The sequence below is a fragment of the Trichoderma atroviride genome, chromosome 2 (genome assembly GCF_020647795.1).
Source record: "Trichoderma atroviride chromosome 2, complete sequence".
Classification (NCBI taxonomy): domain Eukaryota; kingdom Fungi; phylum Ascomycota; class Sordariomycetes; order Hypocreales; family Hypocreaceae; genus Trichoderma; species Trichoderma atroviride.
Genome location: NC_089401.1, coordinates 3,619,008 through 3,643,151, shown reverse-complemented (window position 1 = coordinate 3,643,151; position 24,144 = coordinate 3,619,008). Strand labels below are relative to the sequence as shown.

The window sequence follows — 24,144 nt, the reverse complement described above, 5'->3', positions numbered from 1 at the left end:
GCGTACAGCGGTCCCCGTCCGCTGGACCTGTGACCTGTAGCCTGCTGCGCGCGCCTAGCCCTCGCTGAGCCGTAGCGCTCCGCCCTCCTCGTGCGGAACCTGCCATAAGGGTACATGTACCCAAGCCGTGGCCCTGTCTTGCCTGTCTCGGCCTGTGGAATTTTCCCTCCTTGGTGAACATCGCTGGCCCTCCCCCAACTTCCAGTCGCCTCTCCTCCTCCACAATCCTCCCGGCCAGCAAATTCCCAGCTTCCTCACTGTCCTGCTGCTGCTGCTGCTGCTGGCGCAATTATTGTTATCGCCACTCGCTCGCTGAACCTCCTTGCCGTGGGTTTTCTTGTTTCTACCCGCGCCTTTGATCGCCAGACCCTCAGTCGCTACAAAGGCCAAACGGCCAACCAGTCGCTCGCTTTCTCTGCTGTGTCGTAGGACGCCGCACTACCAACGACCGCAGTTTCAGGACCTCGGCGCGCAATCGAGCTCAGTTTGGTATCGTCACTTACTTGCCGCCGCCAGAAAGAGGTGTTTCCCGGATTTATACGATACCCAGTCTTTCTTTTTAATCTTCTTCTTCTTTTCTACGACGAAAGAAAAAGAAACCTGTCAAAGGCGCCAACGCCAAACGCCCGCTGCGCTCCTCGCATTCGTTCAGACTGGCTGCGAAGAAAGGCGTCGTTTAGCGGCAACCACACCACAGCCAGGCGGATACACCTACTGCTACCACGTGCCGCGAGACCTCCCCCTTTGACCCTGACTAGTATTTACAAAGGTTAAAGAGACGACGAGCTCATTCGACGTGCGCCGGCTCGTCCGCCAACACCATGGCCGCAGTCACTGCCTCGCCGCCTCTAACGTCAGCCTCTCCCGGTTCGCCTACCCAACGAGACTCAGTTTCCATACGACAGAGCCTGTCGCCGCCACGGAAACCCGTCGCAGGAACTATACGGAAGCCTGTTCCGCAACTGTCGGCGGCCGACGATTCCGAGAGAAGCTCGTTCTCGCAAGAAGCGCCGATATCTCCTGGCCAGACGGATTCGCAACAAGATGCTGAAGTCCGGCCTCTAAGTCTAGGTCTTGACGGCGCGCCTCAACTTGCAGAGGGCATTAGCTTTGGCTCCCTCGCCGATTTCGGCTCGCAGAGCCAGGAACAATCGTTTGGGGGACTGCTGAGCACTCCCATCTCTGGCGGCCTTGATTTACAACTCCCGTTTATTGAGGCGTCGCAGCGGCAGTCGTCCCAAGATGATGCTTCTAGCCCAGCGATTGTTACCAGTCCCCCCTAGACCGGACCGTGATCCCCCGCCTGCTCCTGTGGCTGCGGCTGACAGAACTGATTCGGCTGCTACCAGCCCTCAGGAGCGCGTTGGGAAACAAGATGTTTACAGAAACAGCCGTGAGTCTGACGAGGCGACCAACACCTCTCAAGAGCCCATTTCCTTCAAATCTTCAGCAACGACAAGCGCAAGTTCATTATCAGGCATAAACGAAGGACCGGAATATCTCCCTGAAGAAGAAGACTCTCCCGGCAGCTCCATTATCGAGGGTAACCTGCCTCGAGGCCAACAGGCTCCGTATCGCAAGCAGGAGCACCCACCTCGCGTATCAAGTGTTCCAAACGAAGCCAGTCGAAACCCTTCCAACCCGGAACTGGTTGATAGTGCAGGCAACATTAGGCGCCATCTGACTCCCACATCTAATAACCTAAGGAGAAGCTCCCTGTCACGGCCCCAGTCTGCCTACTCTGTTCTTTCGGATGGGCAGCGGGGGCGGTCGCCGGGATTGATGCCTGGAGGCTCACATATGCGCGCTCCGTCAGTTCAGTCTCGAAAGTCACCAGACGTTCGCCTTTCAACATACGCTGAGCTCCTCAATGTACCTTACCCTCAACAAGCACCTCCCCCCCATCACAATGGACAACTCGGGACTTCGAAATGTAGTGGGCAACAACGCCTCGCTGCTTAGCGTGCAGAAGACGCTCGAGATGTACCGTCAGAATGTCAAGAAGACCAACGATTTCACCGTACAGTATTCTTTTGCCGTCTTTCTGATATCTGTGGCCCAGGAGCAGGGACTGGACTTTTCCAGTCCCAAAGGTCGCAAGAACAGCCCGCAGCCTTTCCGCGACCTGGACAGCCCGGTTGTCGAGGCTTCCGTGGCCACTCCTCCTGAGCTGGTCCGGGAAGCTAAGCAGATCTTGCAGCGCTTGTCCAGCGCAGGCTACCCCTTTGCGCAGTACTATCTTGCCGACGGCTATGCTTCAGGTCTCTTTAACAAGGGCAAAGAAGACCACAACCAGGCCTTTCCTCTCTTTGTGATTGCTGCCAAGCATGGCCATGCCGAGTCTGCCTACCGAACGGCTCTCTGCTATGAGTTTGGCTGGGGATGCCGGAAAGATCCTGCCAAGGCGGTCCAGTTCTTGCGTACCGCTGCCGCCAAGAGGCATCCGGGCGCCATGACCCGCCTTGGTAAGGCTTGCCTCTCCGGAGATTTGGGAGAGAAGAGATATCGCGAGGGTATCAAGTGGCTGAAATTGGCCTCTGAGTCTGCTGATTTGCAGTATAATGCTGCCCCCTACCAGCTGGCATGCTTGTACGAAACGGGTTATGGTGACGACGTTTTCCGCGATCTCAACTATGCGGCCGAACTGTTTACACAGGCTGCGGAACTGGGTCACCCAGAGGCCAATTTCCGCATGGGTGATGCTTACGAGCATGGAAGCCTCAACTGCCCTCGAGACCCGGCACTCAGCGTTCATTTCTATACCGGCGCTGCTGAACGTGGACATGCAGCGGCCATGATGGGCTTGTGTGCATGGTACATGGTTGGTGCTCCGCCAATGCTGGAGAAGGATGAGGAAGAGGCGTATGAATGGGCTCACCGGTCTGCAGATTTGGGTAAGTTGGCAAGCATGTGTTTTTATCGTTTTAGACTGTAATCGATCACGACCGCTAATCACAACCTCTTTGTTTGTTTTAGGCTTTGTCAAGGCTCAGTACGCTGTTGGATACTTTACTGAAATGGGTATTGGATGCCGGCGAGACATTCTCGAGGCCAATGTTTGGTATGTCAAGGCCGCAGATGCGGGCGATGAGAGGGCCAAGCAGCGACTGGCCATTATACAAGCGGCTGTCTCTGGCCAAGGAACTCCCATGGATGTTGCCTCTCCGAAGAACGCCAAACTAGCAAAAGGAGGCAAGGACGATAAGGATTGTATCGTCATGTGAACGGAAGAAAAAGGAGAGGCAACGATTTTCAACATGATAAAAGAAGACGGAACAACGCGAATCCAAAGAAAAAAAGAAACACGATTTCAGGCGGTCATGGGCACGACTAATATGAAGCAACGCGAGTTTTGGATACTTAATGAACGGCGCCTTCTTTGGATATCTTGAGAGGAACTCTTGCCGGAAAAGCCAAACTCTCCTTGGTAATATGATATCTCTTATTTTTTTTGCCTTTTGTTTCTATTCATCATTCACCATTCTAGCATTACTGCTCATCATTTTGTCTTGCCTGCGAGAGTTTTATATTTCACGGGCGTGCTTTCTTTCGTCATGACGTTTATGCTAAGTTTTTGGCTCATACTTTTTATTTTGCCCCTTGCAGAGAGAGCAAGCATTTATTTTTTTGTTGTGGTTTCTGGTTGGCTTTCTCGACGTAAAGCTGTTTGGAGCGCGCGAGTTGAAAGCAGAAGGGTTAAGAAGGCTACGGGACAAGGCTAGAGAAAGATTGGGGGAAATCTGTATTGCCTCCCCATCTCTTTCTACACACAGAGAGAGGAACGAAAAGAAAAGAAAAGAGAAGAAGAAGAGAAGAGATCATTCTTGGTGCGGAGAGAGGATTTGAAAAAACAGAAATTATTTAAAAGGTTGATACAGCAAGCATTGTTTAGTGGATTTATTACTGGGAGGGGGAGTTTGCCTCCTTTTTATTTTTTAATATATGACAAAGATAGGGAAGATGGGAGAAGAGGGAGAAGAATTGAGGAGAAGATACTCCTGGACTGGTATTTGAGATTAAAGTCTTTTTTTTGAGGGAAATAATAAGCCTACATTGCATTTTCTTTGCTTCTTTTTTTGTTCTGTCTCGATATCTACTTTTTGTTTACTGGATTGCACGCTGAGGAAGATGGTGCGGGATCAGATCAGGCATAAAGCTGCAGCGTTGTTGTCGGTCTCTTTTTTCTTTGTTGTTTCTCATGTGTTTTTGCAATATGCACTTTTATCATGGTGTTTTAGGGAGCTTGGTTTAGGGAATTCGAATAAAGCGAGCAAGCACGCGAGCAAAATAAATTGAGAGAGAAGTTGTCCAATCTACAGATCATCTTGTACAGCTTTCAGACCAAGAATGTTTGTTGACGGTCACTGGCTGATGATTTTTTGCCCTTGGCCGCCTGCCAGCTGGTGGCCATCACCAAACGCTTCCGGTTGATGTGACTGCCAGGTGCTCAGTCGAGTTACGTGCGCGCACATTTCACGTTTTTCTCTTCTTTTCTTCCTCTGCTTCTTTTTCTTTCTCCTTAAAATTCCCTCTGCTTCTTTTTCCTTCTCCTTAAAATATTTGCATGTGCAGAAATTCATTTCCCGAGCCTGAAAACCACTTCTCTGCTGCTTCTCTTCTGCTTCATTGTCTAAGATAATTCTACTTTGACATTTTCGACTGAGCCCCCTCCCATCTTTTCGCCAGGCAGATAACCTTTCCGATCTTACTTGCACCATGGTTCGAACATACAAAGACACGCCAAGCTACCGCCAGTACCTGAATGTCGATCCCGTCACTGGTCGCGGAGAGCGCCTTGACCATCTTATGCCCCATCTGCAGTACAATGAAGTAAGGGATCATCATCATCTGTTGGTTTTGGAAGATGATTTACAATTGACTGTTTTCTGGTTTATAGGACGGACAGCTGATTATTGTGCCCGGTGAGCTGTTCTGCCGCTGGCGAAGCGACGATGGTGCTTTGTGCGTAAAGGTAAGTAGGGAGAACTGAGGTTTTCTTCTTCTTCCTCTTTTTTTTTTTTTTTACAAACCAGCGTGTTGCGTTCGAAATGACGAATTTGATTTCTAGGGAACTGCCCTCTCTTCTGCCACGGCTTTGCGAAAGCACTACCACGGTTGTCATGGCTCCCCTACTGAAAATCGCCGCCACGGTTCCAACACCTTCGAGTTCCAGGTGGAACTACACTGTAAGAACTGGCTCTTCCGACTACTTTCTTTTTTTTCGGCTGGTAACGATTTAATTTCTAGGCTGGTATCGTGCCATTGTAAACGGCGAAATGCCTCGCTGGGTGCCGCGCAAAGCGGCTGATGCAACAGTTGCTATCATGCCAGATATCACGTCTATTGAGGAGGTAAGAATTTGGTATTGTGAAACCAAGCTCCCACCGACCTCTAACCAGCTTCCAGGAGAATGACGATGAAGAAAAGGCCAAGGAGGGTGTTAATGAGGATGCACGTACAGGAGATATTGCCACGCAGACGAAGAAGATTTACAAGACTAGAATGGAGCTCAAGAAGAGGATGGAGCGCAAGGTGATGATGCTCGGGGGCAAGCTGAAGTTTAAAGAGGAGATGAAGCTCAAGAAGATGAGATTCAAGAAGATGATGAAACTTGAGAAGGAGATGAAGTTTGAGAGGATGAAGCTCAGGAAGATGAGACTCAAGAAGGAGATGAGGCTCAAGGAGAAGATGAAATCAAGGCGTTGATTAGGCTTAAGACGGCGACGAAGACAGGATGCATAATTCTATCATCAAAGGAGAGTCAACTATAGGTTTCTCACTGTAATTCAACTAGGCCGCACATTACAAGCCCAAAATGATTCGGGGTAGCAACAAAAACAATTTCAAAAAAAAGATCAATACAACGCTCGATAGGTATGAAGTCTACATGACACAGCATCACGAGATCCTGCGCCACAAAATGTCACTTTAGCCCTCGTCACTACTGTTTAGCTGTTGGTCACGAGGAAAAAAAGATGTAGGAGACAGAGAGGCGGAGGCGGTGCTTTGGCCACAGTGAGGAATGCTGTCGTTGGCGCGACAATGGTCAGGCAGAGGGAGAAGAGGTTATTTGTGGTTGATCGGAGCTTTTTCGCGTAGTCGGTTGCCTTGGCAAACCAAAAGCTCGGACTATTGTGCATGGAATAAAGCGCCGTCGAAGATTTTGGTGTTGATGAGAGTAGAAACGATGCATTTGGCGATGGTTCGAGGTGCGTCAGATTCAGATTCCCATAAAAATAGCAGGATTTGATCGCCGATGAAGAAGCTGTGTGAATCCCACTCTAAAGAGGCCATCCGCTTCAAAGTGCCGAATACCATGCACGTTGGCCATTTCTGTGAATCATCTGATTCTCAATATGCGACGAGGCTAGCAACAGCACAAGTCTGAGTAGTACACAGACTGATCAATGACATATTCTGATCGATGACAACATCTGATCAATGTCACCTTGGAGGCAGATCATTTAGTATGTTTTTGGTCCGCGGAATCGATCGATACATGTGTCGTCACTGGAACGTTTCGATTGGACAATGAATGAAACGGGAGTGCCTGGCGGATACTATTGACTACTATCAAAAACCGGTACTCGACCAGTTGGACCGGCTTCATCACAATCACACGTGCGGGCTATGCATCTTGGGAGATCCCTGTTGAGCTCCACAAAGCTGAGACCTTATGGATCAATCTCGTGGCAGTTGGACAAGATATCTCAGCTTGTCTATGCACCAATAAGCGCTGGAGCAACTTTGTAAAAGGTAGAGGCATAAGGACGTATGAAGTAGATGAAACCTCTGAATGTAAGTGCATGTACGTGCATGTACTGTGTAGTGTGCATAATAGAGCTCAATCATGGCCAAGTCAGCACTTGTCCGGCCAGTTTGCTACAACTATTCATCCATCAAGAGGCCATCGATATTCGCAGACAATGCACTTAATCGTTTCCATGCCAACATTCCACGCAATGGCCGGTCGATGCGACCTCGTGGCGGCTACAGCTGCAAGCTCTTAAGCGGAAGATGGCGAGCAAGGGTGGCTGGTCACTCGCCCCGCAGAATCGCCGCCCATTATTGGGCCAGTTCTCCAAGGCTGCGTCATTTATGGGTGTCGAAGCGCGTCAGACACGCGTGGAGACGCGTTTCTCATCGTCAGACTGTGGCCCTCACTAAGGCCCTGTGGCTCTGGCCTCTGTTTGCGCTGGCCTCAATTCCATCGTGCTGGGCCATCCCGCTTTGTTGCGTTGCAGTTTGTCACTCGCAAGGGCTGAAGAGAGACTGAGCGTTGGTGAGTTCTGGCAACAAGTGTGGTGGCCAAGGAGCTGCTCAGAGCCATTGCGTACAAATACAACGTTGCGGCGTCGCATTGTAAGCTGTACGGTGCAGAATAGACGTTAGTGTTGCCAGTATCTGGAGAACTGGAAACTAGCTGGTGCAAGATAATTCGTATCAAGACGGTTAGAATGTTGTCAAGGGCCAAGCTGATGAGGTGGTGGTGTTGCGGAAACACCTGAAAAGGCCGTCACCAAAACCAATAGTTGCGAGCTATTGGCATAACAAGGAGAAACAAGGAGAAACTCATTACACTCCCTCTCTTGTAAGCATCAGTTCTGTGTCTGCGTGCTCGTGAACAACGAACAAGCAAGCTGTGCAGCATCTCCAAAGGAGACTTACAGCTCCAATTGCGGAACCAAACATCATGGCCGTCATTGGTAGCCAAGAGAGCTGCGTCATCCACTCAGGGAGAAGAGGGATCGAGTGAATAGACCGCAACTCCTTCCAAAGGGCTTACGGACGATTCGGGGTGACTATCGACCTCCAGGGCCAGGGCGGGCGTCTCCCATTAGAGGGAGACAAACATTGACCTCATGGATGGACGGTGACGCTACTGGCATCGCGCACGCATCTTTGAGTTGGCTGGCGATCGAAGCGTCTTCATCATACAGTACGACAAGATTGGCCGGAAGAGCCGGGGTAGAAGCCGAGAAGGAAGCAGAAAGAAGTTGGAAAGAAATCGTTGTTACATGGTGGCGTCTTCACGTCGGAACCTGACCCGGGATCCGCACGTTTTCGGGCATAAAGAGGTAGATCTCATGTGTAGCTGGCATGGGAGCAAAATGCTCGCAAGTAGCGCGCAAGCTGTAGCGAGACAAGCTCACAGTTCTATTGTCATCGCTTGAAGTGTCTTATGGAGTTGATCATGTTGGGTGACCTTGAGGGCTTGGTCTGATAACAGCAACGTTGGTTCCCAACTGCTGCCCTTTGCGAAGGAAAAGCAAAAGAGGAGCTGAGAGCTAATCAGGGCGAGCCGTGCCTCTTGGCCGCGGGCACTAATCACGCACTTCAAGGCCGTTGAACAATGTCGTCCAGAGCTTGGAGCCAGTACAAATAGCTACTAGTAGCGTGCCTCGGTGGAGAGAAGAGGAGGAGAGACTGGGCTAACAGGCCTTGATGTGGGTGTTAGTCGAGGTGCGTGATACGTGAGACAGCATCTGTGGCCGAGAGTCTGCTGAAGAAAGGCAGAGCAGAGCAAAAAGGGGGCACTCCTTGGACGGGATCGAAACTAGGTGGCCGTATTTCTTCAATAGGCCGGATTTAATGTTCCCTGGATGGGCTCCTGCTGTCAGGGCGTTGCCGTGAGACAAGACATCGACATCGACATCGACATGGGCCTCTTCTTTTCTCGTCTCCCCCGCAAATGCTCTGCAGATGACGACCTGAGGCTCGATGGACGCAGGGAGGATGAGACTCACGAGAGCCTTGGCGAGGGAGCAAGAGCAAAAGGGCCGTGGATGAGGAACACGCATGGTCATTTATGTTCTGCATGCGGCACAGTGTTGAGAGAGGCCTGAGCATCTGATCAAGGCGGCAGAGACAGCAAACAGGGCGCAATCCGTACTGTAGGCTCCGCTGTTTTTTGTTTCCTCATGGCCCTGCTGCAGGGCGCGAGACGAGAGTAAAGTGCTTGCAGCTGGAGAAACAAGAACGCTGAGAGGACACGAGGCGGGTTTGCGGGGGAGGCAGTGAACAATAAGCGACAAGACGAGGTTCAGTTCGGCTTCATTTCACAATTTGCAAGTGATTTCTGTTTGCTGCGCAGGTACCTGCTACCGGCCGGCCCATGACGCGTCGTGCTCTTGGGCACTGGACGAGCCCGTACCAGTACCTGGCGGTGCGAAGAAAAGAACCTGCTGCGTGAATCAGCAAACAGGCGCTCATTTCACTAACGCTCCTCCTTCTATTACTCGTACCGTGCCTCGCTCGCCGCATTGGGATTCTCAGCGGAAGAGGCCGTGCGGATTAGCAGCGCGACACAGTACGTCTCTTCTCTTTTCCAAGTACCCCTGCTGTAGCGCCTCTTCATGCAAATGCGTGTATGTGCTGTTTCACGCAGTTTAGACGCAGCCGGCAGCGCAGCCGGTACCCACGCAGTACCCACGCGGTACATGCGCCAGCCCCGTCCGCCAGAATGTTCGCCGCATCCGGCCACCGCTAAACCCCTGCCCCAGGGCAGCAGAGAAGCTGGACGGGGCCCCTCTCCAGGCCTTTTCAGCGCCCCCTAAACCAAGAGGCCCCCCCCTGGTCGCTGAACACAGCATGTGGTGTTCTGCGCTGAAGTTTTTTTCTTCCTCTCTGCGATGCCGCCCAAACAACGTTCCCACTCGCACGGTGCCCGACGTTTCTAGGCCCTTGGACCCTCTCCCGCTGCCAGTGTCTCTAGTGCCTGAAGGGTCCCTCCAGAACGCCAGCGCTAGCACCAAGAAGTGCCAGCCCCTGCCACAGGCACCGTCCAGCGCTCTCATAATTACTTGCGCCTCGCCCTCCCGCTCTCGCACTCCAAGTTCCTGCAACAACAACAACATTCTTATTCTTTATTCCTAGCGAATATCTATTCACCACACACGGCTGCTGCCATCCGGAACCAAGTATCTACTGCTGCTACACGCAATATCACTCGTTCTTAATTTAAACTGCCATCTGAACTGCGTTCATTCACTCGCTTCTCATCAACTCTGTTTGTCAACTCGCGCGCGCGCGTCCACCACATCCAACAACCAGCAATAACAGCCACAACAACGCATTTGACGGGCTTTGACGCGCGCAATTCCCAAAGACGCTTCTCGCGAGAAGTCTGTCATCACATTCACCAGCCATCTTCAACACCAGTCCGCGAAGAGAAATCACCACACCACGCTCAGCCATCATGCTCCTCCCATCCGCCTTCTCTTGCGACGGCTCGCAAGCCGCGCCCACAACCAGATCACACGCTGGTCGCTTCGTATCACCGCCCTCCAGTCCTACGACGCTGTCGGCGCAGTACTCCATCGACAACATCATGAACACCTGCCGCTCTCTCCAGTCTCTCATCACCATGACCGCCTCCAACAACGACCACGGCGCGCTTGCGCCCGCGCCCACCCTGACTCAACTCCCCACGCCGCCTCTCGCATATGCTCCCACCCCCATGAAGCTGCGCCTCCGATCGCGTGGCAGCAAATCAGATGGCAAAGGCGACGAAACTCCCGTGACCAGGAGGAGGATCGCGAAGCGCACTCCTCCCGCTCCTCCCAGGGGCGCCAACAAACGCCGGCGCGAGCTTGACGACGACCTGGGGCGCAGCGATGAGGCCGACATGGACACTGAGGCCGAGCTGGACGCCGAGAGCCTACAAATGACACGCAGCTCATCCCCATCATCGTCACCACAAGCACCTTCAACACCCAAACGCGCTCGCATCTCCCCTGAGCAATTGCCCTTGGGACTCGAGCGCTCTGATTTCCACGACATCCACCTCTTGGAAGGCAGCGCCAACAGCAAAGACTGTGAAAACCCAGGAACCGACCTCCAGGTTGAGGCGGACGGCTCAGAATGGAGCCTTGAAGACGACCGCGTCCTCGTCGAACTGGTGCTCGAGAAGCTGAGGCTGTCCAAGACGGAATGGCAAGACTGCGCGCGCAGCCTGGGCAAAGACAGGCACAGCGTCGGCCGGCGCTGGAAGAGCCTCATGACGAATGGCGACGTTGGCGTCAAGACGAGAAGTCGACGAGCAAGACTGCACTCTACCTGGCGATGAGTTTCCAACATTGCACAATCTTTTACCATCTTTCCTTTTACCAATCCTTTCACTTTTTTTCTTCTCTGTATCTTTGTGGAAAAGAGGCGTTGGCCTCTGATCAAGCTAAGCGGTGTATTATCTTATTAATATGTCTGTCTGTCCTTTTTGATACTACCAACCTAACTTATAACTGGTCTTATTTTTCCTTTGTCTGGTCAACAACAACAACAACAATATCCCCTTGGCTTCCGATTTTGAGCCAAGGTGTGTACCAACACTTTTACCTGCTTGTCAATCTTGTCTACTACTTGTATCAGCGCGTCTATTTGTTGATTTTGTCTTTTATTCTGAAGCACTGGCGTCGAGGAGAAGGAAACACACAAAGAAAGGGAAAGGGAAAGTTTTTTTTTTGAAGTAGTTTTTGACTACTGATCTACCGATCTACCTACAGTGTAGACAAAATGTTGCTTGAGCATACATGTACTTTGGATTTTTGAGGAGGCATGCCGAATGGATTCTTTTAGATTTTCTGGCTCCCCATGGATATTTATTACTGGTATTACTACTACCACCACCACCACTACTTTTTTATTACTACTACTATTAGTACCTACTTGTTATTAACAAGAAGGGGAAACAAACAATATTACAAAACAATTTTAATACTTTACGCGGTTTCGTTTGCTTGTGTGACATATACCGACTTGACTGACGGTAAAGAGATGGAGGGAATTCATGCAAGGACTGTAGGATAAAAAAAAAAGGCCCGTCTACCTACCGCCTACTAATGCATCCTCTTTAACCATAAAGAAACCCCACGTGTTTGTGTGAAACAAAACTTGGCCCCCTCCCCCCGGCTTTTGCAGCTTTTCGACGCCCTTTGTTGCATGTAGATGGCCCTTTTTAACTCAAGGGAGAGAAGTAGACCGGGGGGGGGGGGGGGGGGGGGAATACAGATACAACTTTAGAAGAGAAGAAGACGAGACTATGGGATTAAACAGTACATCCCCAGACGCATTGAATCTGCCTTTTCAAACTTCCAGTTGTCTGTCCCCTTGGGTAAGATACGACATTGTCCATGAAATCTATCTGGGAAATAAATACAGACGTTTTTACAAGGAGATACAATTACTCTCGGGCCGTCTATATAGAAGGGAGTTTTTGACTTGTGCGGAAAAAAAAAAGCTGGCTGTTTCTCCCGCCCTCCCTTTCACACACATCACCTGCCAATCTGACTATTTCCCAGCCATCTCTTGAGGAAGAGGCTGGATTATCTTGTCACATGGCCATAATTGAGTGACTAAAGTAGAGAGTAAAGAGGGAAAAAAAAATGGATGAGTGCCACTGTTCTCTCTCTCTCTCCTGCTCCCCCTCTGTTGATACAATTTATCAAAAGACATAGTAGAAGTAGGAGAAATGTATAGACAGATCTTCACATTTAATTCGCAAACGACATCAACGCACACAGCAAGCTCATCATGCTCATATTAACATCGTCATCTTGCTCTATATGTGTATTATCTACCATGCAACTCCACAATGCTGAGGTTTAGCCATTCATGTTTCCTCCTGTGGTCGCTTCCTTCCAACCTAACAGGCCCAAAAATACTACTCATTAAAAAAGGGAAGAAAGAAAAAAAGAAAAAGAAAAAAAAAGGGTGGAATGGGGTAGTCTAGTGCCGGTCCATGTTGGTTATGCACCAATGATTTCCTTTGGCTCATGTCCATATCGTGATTTCATCATCCATGTATGCTTGGTTATGAGACCATCAATCGATGGACTGACATACGATAAAGAAAATGTTGAAATAAAGTACCAAAACAAGCTCAAATATGTCAACGCCATTGAATTTCGTTGTCCTTCCAAACACGTCCTCCAAGGTGCCTCTTTTGTAAAAAACAAAGCCGAAAAGACCAGACTGAATGCTCGGCAGTGGCTAAAATGGGCTGCGCTGTCCGTCCTACGGGGGTGTCATTTGCTCTTCCATCATCTTGCGCACTTCCTGCTCGAGATTCTTGCTCGCCTCCGCAGCGGATTCTTCAATCACGCCGGTAACCTTGTTTGCCAGCTCAATCTTCTTTTGACAGGCCTTGTAAATAAGCTCCTCGATGGTGTGTGTTGAGATGAGCCGGATCACCTCGACATCTCGCTTCTGTCCAAGACGGTGTGCGCGGTTCTCTGCCTGGATGTCGTCTTGAGGGTTGTCCGACTGGTCAAAGATGATGACCTTGTTGGCCGACGTTAGGTTGATGCCGGTACCACCCGCACCAGTGGTCAGTAAAAACACAGGGATGCTAGAGTCTTGATTGAATTCATCAATCAGTGTCTGTCGGTCAGCCACATTAGTGCTGCCTGCGAGCACGCGGTGGTCAATGTCTTGATGCGCAAGCACTTCTTGTAAAATCTCAATGATTCGAGAAAATTTGCTGAAAACCAGGACGCGGTCGCCGTTCTTCTGGTATTGTTCAATCAGCTCCATGAGCTTTCCGACTTTTCCACTTTCGACTTTTGTTGTTGGCGCAATATCGAATTGCTTCAGCAAGCGGGGATAGTCGCGACACCAAAGATGAAGCTCAAAGTCTGACGAATTTTTCAGCTCCTGAATAAGATGTTTGATATCAGGTTGATGGAGTTCGGACTGATCGACCCGATCCATTAATATCTTGGCCATCTCCGTAACCTTTTTGTCTGTGAAATGGCGGCGGAAGAGCAGAGGATGCAAAGCTGCTTTCCGCAGCTGTATCCACACGTTGTTCTGATCGTTTTGCCGGCCGCGAGATTCCCTTGCGCCGCGTTGGGATGGCTCCATTTTGAATAGTTCTTCGTATTCATCGTATACTCCCTTTTGCGCTTCAGGCATGTCGCAGTGAACGACGGTACAGATCTTGCGAGGCATGTCAGACAATACCTGGTCTTTGCGACGTTGGAGGATAAAAGGCTCGAGAATTGTCCTCGCACGCTTGACCCGTTCACTATACAGGAAAGCGCCATTGGTAACATCGCGAATCGTGACTTTTTGACTAAAGATGTATCTGATTTGGTTCATATAACCATCAAAGAGCCTGGGATTGATGAAATTTAGAAGCGCGGTCATCTCCAGCAGGTTATTCTGAACAGGAGTGCCTGTGTTATTATATCATGTTAGCAAACTCCTGTTGTCCTTTTCTCTTCTCATGAGATATGCCACGGGCATTTAATATGCCTGGCAATTACCACTTACCCGTAAGAAGCATCTTCCAAGCAGACGGGATTCTGCGAAGATCCTTGTAAGTCTTTGTCTCCGGGTTCTTCATCTTGTGTCCCTCATCAAATATGGCAGCGTTAAGGTCGAATGACTGCATAGCTCCGATATCCTCTTCGGAATTAATCTGTGAGTATGTCGCCAGGACAACGTGATAGCCTTCGGGATCTTGCTCAACCGCGTAGGCAATCTCCATTCGCTCCGTTTGAGACCCTCGATATCCTATCACTGATAACTCTGGCGCAAACTTCTTAAATTCGCCAAGCCAGTTGTTGTATGTGCTAGGAGGCACCACAATCAGATTTGGCCACGGCCGTCTTCCTTGAGGACTGCTCTCGTACTCCTCAACAAGGTGACACATGAATGAAATCACCTGGCAGGTCTTGCCGAGACCCATCTCGTCGGCTAGGATACAGCCAATGTCGTTGTTGTAGAGGACTGACATCCAGTTTAAGCCGTAAACCTGAAAGGGTCTCATAACACAGTGGCCATCCATCATCTGTGGCTGACTAGGAATCGGCGGTTTTGAAAGTTTGGTAGTACTCAAGCTGGTCGGTGTCGGAGGGGCGTCATCTTCAGAGGGAGTCGATCGTGCGCTGTGTCTGTTCCGACCAAACATGTTGATATCCCACGTCTCCAACACGCCTTTGATTGCCTGGCCCTTGGCCTCGCATTTCGTCACGACCTGATCAATGGCTGTCACTGCGTCCATGAATATCTGAATGGCATCCACAACTGTCTCTCCAATACTGATTCGAGCAGATTTACGAACACCTGGCTTCTTGTTGACACTGACTTTCCTGGCCTGCATCAGGTCGTAAAAGGGTCGCTTAGCGATGATTGGTTTGAGCAAGTCCTCTTTCATGCCCGTTATGGCGGCTAGCTCTTGAGAGGTACTTTCGTTGATGCAGGCAAGCACCTTGTCATCAGTTTCCCCTGATGGCTCTGGCGATTCTTCTGCTTGGTAGGTATCCTCCCTCCCGTCGTCCACCAAGTCTATAACCAGCGGATCGTCGCTCGAGGCCGGTGCCGGTGCCGGTACTTCTTCTACTTCTGGCTCAGGCTCTGGTGATGTGGATGCTCGTCTCTTTAGGCCTTTCATGAGTCGGCGCCTCGGTGGCGGAGGCTGTGGTCTGGGAGGGCTTGACGGGAGTGAGGCGACTGAAGCGACTGAAGGCGAGGGCGACCGCGACGGGGCCCTGGAAAGAGAAATCATTTGTCCCTTGGTTACCAGTCGCCGAGTGCCAGATGGTGTAGACTTTGCAGGCTTTGCGTTTGCGGGCTTGGGCGCGGGTTGCGAAGTTCGGGTCTGAGCCGAGCGCGGCACATTGCGTTCTAGCCACGCAATCGCATCATCCAGGTCGTTTCCGCAACTCCGAAGGGCCTCTCGAACCTTGTGCGACGGGAATCTATCGCCAAAAACGTCGAATATTTGCCGCAGCCGCTTGGTCATCTCTTGCTCGTCAATCGGCTTGTATGCAAACGCTGCAATCTGGGTTTTGAACGTCGTCGGACGGATGTTGCCTCGCGGAGGGGTAATGTCGTCTTCATCGTCGGAAATGAGATTGATCGGCTCTGGAGTCGGTCTCTTCGCGGGAGCGGCCTGTGTCTGGGGAGGTGGGCGAAAGACTGTACCGGCTGGTGCCAGGCGGGAGCCCAATCGCGTCTGCTGCAGCTTCGGCTGGAACGGTGACGAGGCGGGCACTTCGACCACGCTCGCTGCTGGGGACGAGGATCGGACCATGGCGAGTCCAGGGCGACTGAGCACCTGCGTCGGTTGAGTGGTCTCGCCGTCCTTGAGGAAGACGGATGGCGAGCACGGTATGGTGTCTCCCGCAAGTTCATCCATGTCGTCGTGCGGTCGTCCCTGTCTGAGAGAAGGCGTTCGAGGCACAATGCCCAATTGTGAAATCGGCGGTAGTGGAGACGAGCTGCGAGCCATGATAAGAGCAAGAGAAGAAGAGGGGAGAAGTAAAGCCGTCAGGGAAAAGAGGTGTGGAGAGGGGGTGCTTTATAAAAAGCAGAGGAGCAAATTAGTGAGGGAAACGACAGCGGAAAGTGACAGCTCTTTGTTCTAGAAGCGCAAAGGGGTTGAAAAAAAAAGGCTCTTGTCTTTCCGCTGGCGATCTAATGCAAAGCCGAAATGAAAGTGAGACGGAATTGAGGAACAACAAAAAGAAAAAAGGAATCTAAGTCTAATGAACCCAAAAAGGAAAGGAAAAAAAGAGAAAGAGGAAACCCCAAAAGTTTAAAAATCCCAAGAGCCCCCGCTTGCCAAATATTTCGGATCTCAAGTGACGTAGATAAGGTATAGATCGTGTCCCGAAATAAAAAGAAAGAGGTTAATCCGCAGCGGGTGCTGGGGAGGAGCGCCGCAGCAGCAGAATTGTGGCCCTTTTTTGCCTTTTGAAATAAATTTTCGTGACGATCCGGAGACGCGCCGTAGTGAGAAGACCAGAGTCGCGAAGTCACATGACCACTTTATGCTTGATCTGGGGTGGCTGAAAGATGGAGCAAGGTAGAGCTTAGGAGGACAACATCGCCTCTTTTAGGTAAAAGCCGTGACGACAGAATTCGAAGCTCTCGACAAAGAGAATAGGAAAGAACAAGAAACAAAGACGAGGCTCAAGATAGACAAGATCCCGGAAGCAGACGAGAGCAACAGACCCCCGTTTCATTTCACAGTCCCTAGCGTCCGTAGCTGGGACCCTCTTGTGGCGAGAGCTCCATCGAGCTCATCTCATCTGGCACTACTTATTCTCATCCTGCTTCAGCGCCATCAACCCACACAGAAAGCCTTCAGCCATCATCCCCTTTGTCTCGACATCATCAACAATGGCTACTCGCCGCATTGTCAACTCGGAAAAGACAATCCTGGAAAAGGACGATACCGCCGAGGAAAAGTCCAACATTAGCCCCGCTGTCCCAAAGTGAGCTCACCCTTCAACTCTCACAGCCTCTTTTCACTCCTTCTATATCCAATTGGCTGTGACAATCTATTTCAAATGCAAAACTTCTAATTACTTCTCACCAGGGATGTCATTTTCAAGCTTCTCGGCTTCTCAGCTGCCATGATTATCGTCCCTATCGGCTCGTACTTTGCAACCGTGCATACAGTCTTTAAAGGTAAGATGCTGTCCATATATGCCATCCATATATGCAAGTTAGCCAGACTTGACTGATTACTTTGTAGGAAATTCATCGCTGGCCGGTGGTATGGCTGCTGTTCTGGCCAATGTAGTGCTCATTTCATACATAATTGTAGCAATGAAGGAGGATCAAACAGAGTCCAAACCTGAGAGCAAAAAGACACAGTAAATAGCAATGTACAGCAACGCCATGATTGTTTTATTATCACATTTTCCAAGTTAAGAAGCAGAAGCAGAAGCAGAAGCAGCAGCTTGTTTCCAAATAGACAGGAAAGAGGGAATGAGAAAGAAGACAGGCAATATAATAAGCAAAAAAGATAAAACATGGCCTATTCATTATGTTTATAAAAGCTTGTCGCCACCTACAGGCCAGTCTTTGTAATCTCTCTTTCAGGCCACCACGTCTATATGCCACAATGAGCTTGGTAGTTGATAGTGGATGAAATGATTCAGCATCATTGCCATGAACAGATCCGTGCTCTTGTCCGGATCTAAAGCAGATTATTATTCTCCGCCAGAGCCAACGGCAGGGATTTATAGACACCACAAACGCCACATACAAAGCTTATCCGAGTATGTACCCATCCCTTTCCACAATGTCATGTGCTAAACGCTCCTAATATAGAGCTTCAAACAAATAAGTTTCCCAATGGATCATAAGAAGACGAACAAGCAAAAAATAAAAAAAATAACGACATCCGCCCACCCGTATACGTCTCTCCCCCTATGGCTCCTTAGTAAGGGCGTTATTATAAGCAACACTCTTGATGAAATACACGGAATCTTTCTGCCGCCCCTCTCGGAAAATAAGAAAAGAAACCAATCGTGAAAAAACGTAATGAAGCATGAAGCTTTTCCCATGCGCAAAAATGAGGGAATGTAGTAGAAGGAGTCAGGCCAAGGAAAATGTACAAAGGAAAATGCGAAGGAATGTTGAAACGGGTATTGGGGTATTGACTTTTTTCTTTCCAGAAGACTTTAGGAATTTTTGCTGAATCGGCGGGAAAACCAGCTCTTTCGCTTTTCTCCTCCCGACGGTGTCGTGGAAACCTGCCTCTTAAGCGTTGAAACCTGCTTTCTTGGTATGGTCGGGAGAGGATTTTGGTAGCTCGCGTTTGGAGGTGTGGGTAGACTGTGGCCCTTTGTAGGAGGCGACAAGTTCACCGTCAGGGCCGGAGTCTTGTAAGACTCGGACTGGCTGAAATTGATATCATACTTGTTCGCGCGCTCGTCTGCGTGCTTGGCGGGAGAGGCCCGATGAATGGAGCTGTTATCGCTGCTAGTAGGATCGGTCTGATAGCCCGCAGGATCGGAATTGCCGCTGGCAGCTGCAGATGTCACGGTCTCATATGAGCGGTCTTTGTGAGGTAAAGGATAGACGTTTTGCTCTCGACCGTAGGGTCGAAGGTGAGAATCGGAGGGCATCTTTGGTGCGCGCTCACGCGATGGTCGTCCATGGCCCACCTGGTTTCGGTTGTAGCCACTGGGGCCTGCGTTTGCGGTGTAATAGCCTCCATTGTTGTTGCTATAGTTTTGGATGTCATTGTAACTGTTCCTCCCTGAAGCTGGACCGGGTGCTTCATACTGGCTACCGTGGAAAGAAGCCGCACGACTGCTATAGTAGTTATCTTGGGGAAATCGTGGTTGGTTTGCTAATATTGCGAAGCAGGGTGTTAGAATAACCGGGGGAAAAGAAAACTTAAAAAAACGACTACTGCGACCAACTTACGTCTATAGTAGCTGTTCCGACGGCTAAAGTTTGCTGAAGGGTCTGTGTCTAAAAATAAGCAAGAATGTTAGCTCTAATATGCCTCTAGACAGAAAAAGGTTCTCCAGAAGTAAAACTTACCTGAGCGATACATGGACCTACGCGCATAATCGCCTTCAATCGCCGCTTCAAAGCTTCGGATGGTATCGAGAGGACGCTCCCAGCGGTTGCGAGTCGGATTAGACAAATCAGGATCGGCTAAAAAGAAAGCAGATGTTAGCAACAGCTGCCATTGAGGTCTGTTTGAGAAACACGTACCAATTACGTTGCCGTATGCGTCTTTGTGTTGAATGGCGCGCAGCGGAGAGAGTGATGTGGCTGCCATCACGGCTTCGACAGCTATTTCACCTCGAGTCAATATATACGCGCGAAAACAAGGGACTGGGCGAGCAGATGGGCCAGGCGCGACATCGAGAAAAGGGCAACATACATGGCTCCGCTTCGTTCATGGCCAACGTGGGATCGGCCTTGCTGTGGAGGCGTCTAGAATCCTTTTCAGCGTGCGTTTCGTGCAGGTCGATCTTGTTGGTGACGCTGTTCTTGCGACCTTTGTCGGAGAGGAAGCTGAAGCGATTCGAATTGGACCGCGGCTGTTGCTCCGACTGGGAGGCGGCCTGCTGAGTAGGCGTTGGGAGAGGGCGCTCCTTGTTTGCGGGAGCCGCCATGGTGAATCTGGGACCGGAGTTTCTTTATCTTAAGCTGGACGAGATAGCTGGGGCTCTGTGACGGCGGTGCCCAGGGCACTCGGCACGGTCGTGGGGATCGAGCGATCAGTGCGGGTCGCAAAGATGTGGATGGTAATCTTGCTGGACTAAGAGGAGTCCTCTCGTCGTACAGTCGTACTAGTAATAGCAGGAGTAATTAATGTTACGGGGGGGGGGACCTGGCCCAAGCACAAACGGGGCGGGCACGGCTCGACGGCAACGCGAGTCGAAACAATGCGAGAGGGAGAGGCGCGAGCAGCTGCGGCGCAGAGTCCAAAAAGAAGCGAGAGGCAGCAGACGCAATTCCTCAGAAAAGAAAGTCGTGATGGTGTTGAGGAAGCTCTGGCGGGGACTGGGGAGAGAAAAGAGGTTGGCGGCACAGAGGCTTGGGGGCAAGGCGGACGATGTTTTCGGAGCCTTTGGCTATCAGGAAGTGGAACTGGACGGCCTGTAAGAAGCTGTCGCCCAGCGGCTTGTGGTGCCAGAGCTGCGTGGCAGTGGGTGACGATACAGGCAGAGCCTTAGTGCGAGCAGCTAGCAGAGGCGACAGGCCAGGGGGGCGTGTGCGCAGTGCTGCAGTCTAGAGTAGAACCAGAGGGCTCCGTGCGACCTGGAGTTGCAGTGCTGGTATGGCGGGTATGGCTGGTATGGCGCCGTACCGTACTTGTACATGCATCCAGGGCCAAGGAGCCAAGGACCAGTTCCCGCTGGAGGCTGGGCCTGTGACAGGGCTCAGAACGCGGCGTGACGTTTGCACAAGAAAGCACGAGCTCTCAGCCAAACGGTTTGGCGGTGCAGGGCTGTTTGTGCCAGGGGGCAGAGGATAAGGACGAGGACGAGGAAAGGGGGAGGAGGAAGAAACGGGGAGAAGGAGGAGGTGAACCGGAGGGAAAAGACAGAAGGCGAGGTGGCGAGCCCGATGATGCTGCCGCTGCCGCTGCTTGTCGCTCTGATGAAAACGACGTTGAAGATCAGCCTATGAGCTGTAGCGTGTCGTTGCAAACAAACAAGCTCGTGTGGCTGAGCTAAGCTTAAGCTGAATGGGTGCCACAGCTTGCTCTCGTTGCTGCCTTTCGATGTCCCGTCTTTTTTGTTTTCGAATCCAAGGCGGACTATTTTCTTTTACTTGTATCTTCTTCTTCTTCTGCCTTGAGCTTCTCCGTCTATCTCGTTTACGCTTTGATTCCCACTTGTCCAAGAGCGAGCGAATTAAACGTGCGCGGAAGGTCTTGTCCTTCTGCCCTGCCGCTTACGCCTTTGGTGTTACAGCCGCGAAAACGTGAACGTTGCTCCCAGAACGGGGTGTGGCCAGTGAAAAGTGTGGCTGGTGTCGTCCTAGTAACATCAATCGGCCGTGAGCTGACGTCAATTGTTCTTTGTTCCTCCGTTAGGCTTCTTCTGTCACGGGCTGTTTGAGCTTGAACAGCGTGGCCTAGCCCAGGGGGGGTTGGTTGGTCTGGATGGCGGCGCCTAGAAATAGCCGAGCGATGTAGCTTGGAAGAAGAAGAAGGGAGAAAAAAAAAAAAAAAAAGACCAGCAGTCCTTGAAGCGTGGCCTAGCTTGCTTGATTTTTCCTCTGCGGCAGATGCGCCGACCACGCGATGCGCTGAACAGGCCGAGACGCTGCACACCACCACGGCGCTACAGCAGGTGCGAAACCAGGATGGACCTCGCAGCTGGCCTCTTAGCTGGCGATACGAAGCTCCTGGAACTGGTCTGCCGGCCGGCCCCCTGCTGCGCTCCACTGACGGCTTTCTGGACGAGCGACGATGACACAACCGCTCACAGTCTCAAACCGCATGCGGTTGTGTTTTTTGAATAGTTAATATAAACAAGTGGAGAGTGCAGGGTGTGCGCTGCGAATGTGTGTGTCTTGGCGCCACTTAGGGCGAGGAATCGAGATGCGCGGCTGCGACGAGACAGAAGAGTATAGAGGGAAAAAAAAGATTAATTGGGAAAAAAAAAGATGGATGTAAGAAGACGGATGAAGATAGGAATGGATATGTGCGAATGGTGCAGGCGAATCCAGTGCAAGTGCGCGCTATCAGCCGATTGCCAACCCCAGTCAATACGAGCCGTAAAGAGGTGATGGAAACGAGATGTGAGAGAAGGAAACAGAGGTGTATAAGAGCAGATATTTTTACAATGCAAAGAGTCTCGATGCTGGGTAGGATCGGGCAGATCAAAGCGAGCCTGGACAGAGGATGGAGGATGAGGATGCGCCGTATTGCTGGCTGAATACGAGGTCTGGCGGCAAAACCCAGAGGACGGGCTACGGGTCCGCTATAGGTACAAAGCACAGCATCTGCGATGTGGGCGCCGCAGCAAATAGACGCAGCAATATTCGGGCTCTAGATGCGCCCTCGCTGAGAGACAAAACAGCAAGCGAGCGCCGCTACGAACGCCATGATACCCACAGCGTGGCGTGGCCAAGACAGATGATGGCCGTCTGTCTGGCTGTGAAACTTGCGATCAACAGGTGCGACGAGCTGGAGGGCCCAAGCTGGAGCTGCGTGAGTCGCAATCTTCTTGGCATCGCATTGTCTCTGCCGCACAATTTTTCTGGTTTCGAATTGCTACTATAGATTCTTCTACCAGACAGCGACAGCAACATGGAGAGCAGCAGCAGCAGCAAAACGAGAACGGACGTCGACTTGCCAATCAATGAATATAGTTTCGACCTGTCTTTCTGGGCTTATACAATGATAACGCCGCGGTGATATCCGCGCAGTCCGCCTCAGCCACAGTGATTTACCAGGTACCTGCCGTTGACGCCTTGGACTTGCCCAGTCTGGCCAGTTTACGGAGTTTTATGGAGTGCCGATTATGTACAGGTACCAGGGCAAGCTCGCAAGCTCCAGCTGTTTTTTTTTTCTTTCGAACTCGGCCAATTCCCTTGGCCCTGGCCCTGGGCCTTGACGGCGCCACCGCGACGGCGGCTTTTGGCTGTCTCTGCTTGCACTCATATACCTAGGTACTGGGTGTAAATCCAGGCAAAGGAAATGAAGCTGCCGCATGTGATTCTACAAGCTGCACAGGGAAGCAGCACCAGTGCTACACTGATGGCAGCACTTGGTGTTCATACAGATACGATATGCCACAGCACAGGCTGCCGCGCGTTGCTTTGGGCTGATCCTTTTCTTGCAAACCGCAATCGTCGACAAATCTGGCTGGGAAGTGCTGGGAAGTGCCGGGATAGGCAGCTGGGGCGGGGATCTGATGGACCTGGAGCCAAACTCTAATGGAAGAGCTATTGATCTCCGCGATATGCCACCGAGCCATCAACGTTTGCCATCTCGACTCTCTTTTCGTCTCTTCGTCTTTTTTCGTCTTTTCTAGACTTTTGCGGCTGGCCAATGGCTTGACCCCGCGTCTTTCCCTCCTGCTTCTCCATAACGCGCTCAGCCGGATACATGGCAATTTAAACTTAAATCGACTGTAACACGCGCTCGTGCGTTTGATCCAAGACAACGGCTGTGGACAGGCGGTGGCGGTTTCGACGCAATGGCAAACCGGCTCCAGCTTGCATTGCCATGACGCGGGCCAGACATGCATATGTACACACAACATACTTGTACAGGCGCTACATGCAGTGCGACGAGTACAGTACAGGTACTTTGGCCCAGCTGCATGCCGCCGCAGGCTGTGTGACTTGCGCGGCAATATCCCCGTGCCGAACAGCCAAGGTGCTTACCGGCCTGGACGTGGACGGCATGCGCTGAATGCATGTATCGCATGTATCGCATGTTCCTGGACAAGCGTCGGGGCCGGGCTTCGTGTTCTGGACTTGCACACCCTCTTTGCTTTTCCCGCAACCTTGCAAGCGACCTCTAGCCTCCTCTGCCAGGCCGCATGGAGTAAACATGGCAAACATTGATACCTGGGTATCGTATATCTTACTTCCCCTCCATCCACAATACTGGCAATGGTGGCCAAACTGGTGCGTGCTAGTACCAGATCGTGTTCTTGGCGAATCATCGCATTGCAAGTACGGGCTGCATCTGCCTAGTCCTGCTTCTCCTTCCGTCATCCCGTTCTCGCAATTCCACTGACGCAGTAATTAATTGCCCGAGTGGGATGGCCATCGTCTGCTGATGAGAGACAAAATAAGAAAAACAGGAACAATCAAAACAATCTAGAAAGATAAGACAATTCATGCGCGCAAGACTAATACCAAGCATGCAGACGCTGATTCGACCGCTGGGTATGAAACTAGCTGGGGCCTAATCCC

At 51.0% G+C, this 24,144-nt stretch overlaps 11 protein-coding genes across 11 annotated transcripts; 6 read left to right on the top strand and 5 right to left on the bottom strand.

Moving 5' to 3' along the window:
* Positions 1-821: 821 nt before the first annotated feature.
* Positions 822-1,283, top strand: TrAtP1_003982 (uncharacterized protein; the record flags this gene model as incomplete). The annotated part of the gene is made up of 1 exon (XM_066112116.1): positions 822-1,283. One exon carries the CDS (start codon positions 822-824, stop codon positions 1,281-1,283), a length of 462 nt encoding a protein of 153 aa, XP_065968199.1.
* Positions 1,284-1,870: 587 nt separating this feature from the next.
* TrAtP1_003981 (uncharacterized protein) lies at positions 1,871-3,224 on the top strand (the record flags this gene model as incomplete). The annotated part of the gene is made up of 2 exons (XM_014085018.2): positions 1,871-2,894; positions 2,977-3,224. 2 exons carry the CDS (start codon positions 1,871-1,873, stop codon positions 3,222-3,224), a joined length of 1,272 nt encoding a protein of 423 aa, XP_013940493.2.
* Positions 3,225-4,716: 1,492 nt separating this feature from the next.
* TrAtP1_003980 (uncharacterized protein) lies at positions 4,717-5,791 on the top strand (the record flags this gene model as incomplete). The annotated part of the gene is made up of 5 exons (XM_066112115.1): positions 4,717-4,830; positions 4,898-4,972; positions 5,069-5,186; positions 5,248-5,351; positions 5,407-5,791. The coding sequence occupies 5 exons, from the start codon at positions 4,717-4,719 to the stop codon at positions 5,704-5,706; spliced, it is 711 nt and encodes a 236-aa protein (XP_065968198.1). The 3' UTR covers positions 5,707-5,791.
* A 2,641-nt stretch (positions 5,792-8,432) lies between these two features.
* Positions 8,433-8,807, bottom strand: TrAtP1_003979 (uncharacterized protein; the record flags this gene model as incomplete). Its single annotated transcript, XM_066112114.1, has 1 exon — positions 8,433-8,807. The coding sequence occupies one exon, from the start codon at positions 8,805-8,807 to the stop codon at positions 8,433-8,435; it is 375 nt and encodes a 124-aa protein (XP_065968197.1).
* A 1,391-nt stretch (positions 8,808-10,198) lies between these two features.
* Positions 10,199-11,068, top strand: TrAtP1_003978 (uncharacterized protein; the record flags this gene model as incomplete). Its single annotated transcript, XM_014083641.2, has 1 exon — positions 10,199-11,068. One exon carries the CDS (start codon positions 10,199-10,201, stop codon positions 11,066-11,068), a length of 870 nt encoding a protein of 289 aa, XP_013939116.2.
* A 1,364-nt stretch (positions 11,069-12,432) lies between these two features.
* Positions 12,433-16,693, bottom strand: TrAtP1_003977 (uncharacterized protein). Its single transcript, XM_066112113.1, has 2 exons — positions 14,272-16,693; positions 12,433-14,174 (listed from the first exon to the last, which is right to left on the bottom strand). The coding sequence occupies exons 1-2, from the start codon at positions 16,232-16,234 to the stop codon at positions 13,012-13,014; spliced, it is 3,126 nt and encodes a 1,041-aa protein (XP_065968196.1). The 5' UTR covers positions 16,235-16,693; the 3' UTR covers positions 12,433-13,011.
* A 434-nt stretch (positions 16,694-17,127) lies between these two features.
* Positions 17,128-17,610, top strand: TrAtP1_003976 (uncharacterized protein; the record flags this gene model as incomplete). The annotated part of the gene is made up of 3 exons (XM_014083640.1): positions 17,128-17,222; positions 17,327-17,418; positions 17,486-17,610. 3 exons carry the CDS (start codon positions 17,128-17,130, stop codon positions 17,608-17,610), a joined length of 312 nt encoding a protein of 103 aa, XP_013939115.1.
* An 809-nt stretch (positions 17,611-18,419) lies between these two features.
* TrAtP1_003975 (uncharacterized protein) lies at positions 18,420-19,874 on the bottom strand (the record flags this gene model as incomplete). The annotated part of the gene is made up of 5 exons (XM_066112112.1): positions 18,420-19,093; positions 19,171-19,218; positions 19,291-19,407; positions 19,468-19,548; positions 19,640-19,874. 5 exons carry the CDS (start codon positions 19,872-19,874, stop codon positions 18,420-18,422), a joined length of 1,155 nt encoding a protein of 384 aa, XP_065968195.1.
* Positions 19,875-20,551: 677 nt separating this feature from the next.
* TrAtP1_003974 (uncharacterized protein) lies at positions 20,552-21,686 on the top strand (the record flags this gene model as incomplete). The annotated part of the gene is made up of 2 exons (XM_066112111.1): positions 20,552-20,662; positions 21,528-21,686. The coding sequence occupies 2 exons, from the start codon at positions 20,552-20,554 to the stop codon at positions 21,684-21,686; spliced, it is 270 nt and encodes an 89-aa protein (XP_065968194.1).
* A 1,477-nt stretch (positions 21,687-23,163) lies between these two features.
* TrAtP1_003973 (uncharacterized protein) lies at positions 23,164-23,328 on the bottom strand (the record flags this gene model as incomplete). The annotated part of the gene is made up of 1 exon (XM_066112110.1): positions 23,164-23,328. The coding sequence occupies one exon, from the start codon at positions 23,326-23,328 to the stop codon at positions 23,164-23,166; it is 165 nt and encodes a 54-aa protein (XP_065968193.1).
* Positions 23,329-23,496: 168 nt separating this feature from the next.
* Positions 23,497-23,943, bottom strand: TrAtP1_003972 (uncharacterized protein; the record flags this gene model as incomplete). Its single annotated transcript, XM_066112109.1, has 1 exon — positions 23,497-23,943. One exon carries the CDS (start codon positions 23,941-23,943, stop codon positions 23,497-23,499), a length of 447 nt encoding a protein of 148 aa, XP_065968192.1.
* Positions 23,944-24,144: the final 201 nt, after the last annotated feature.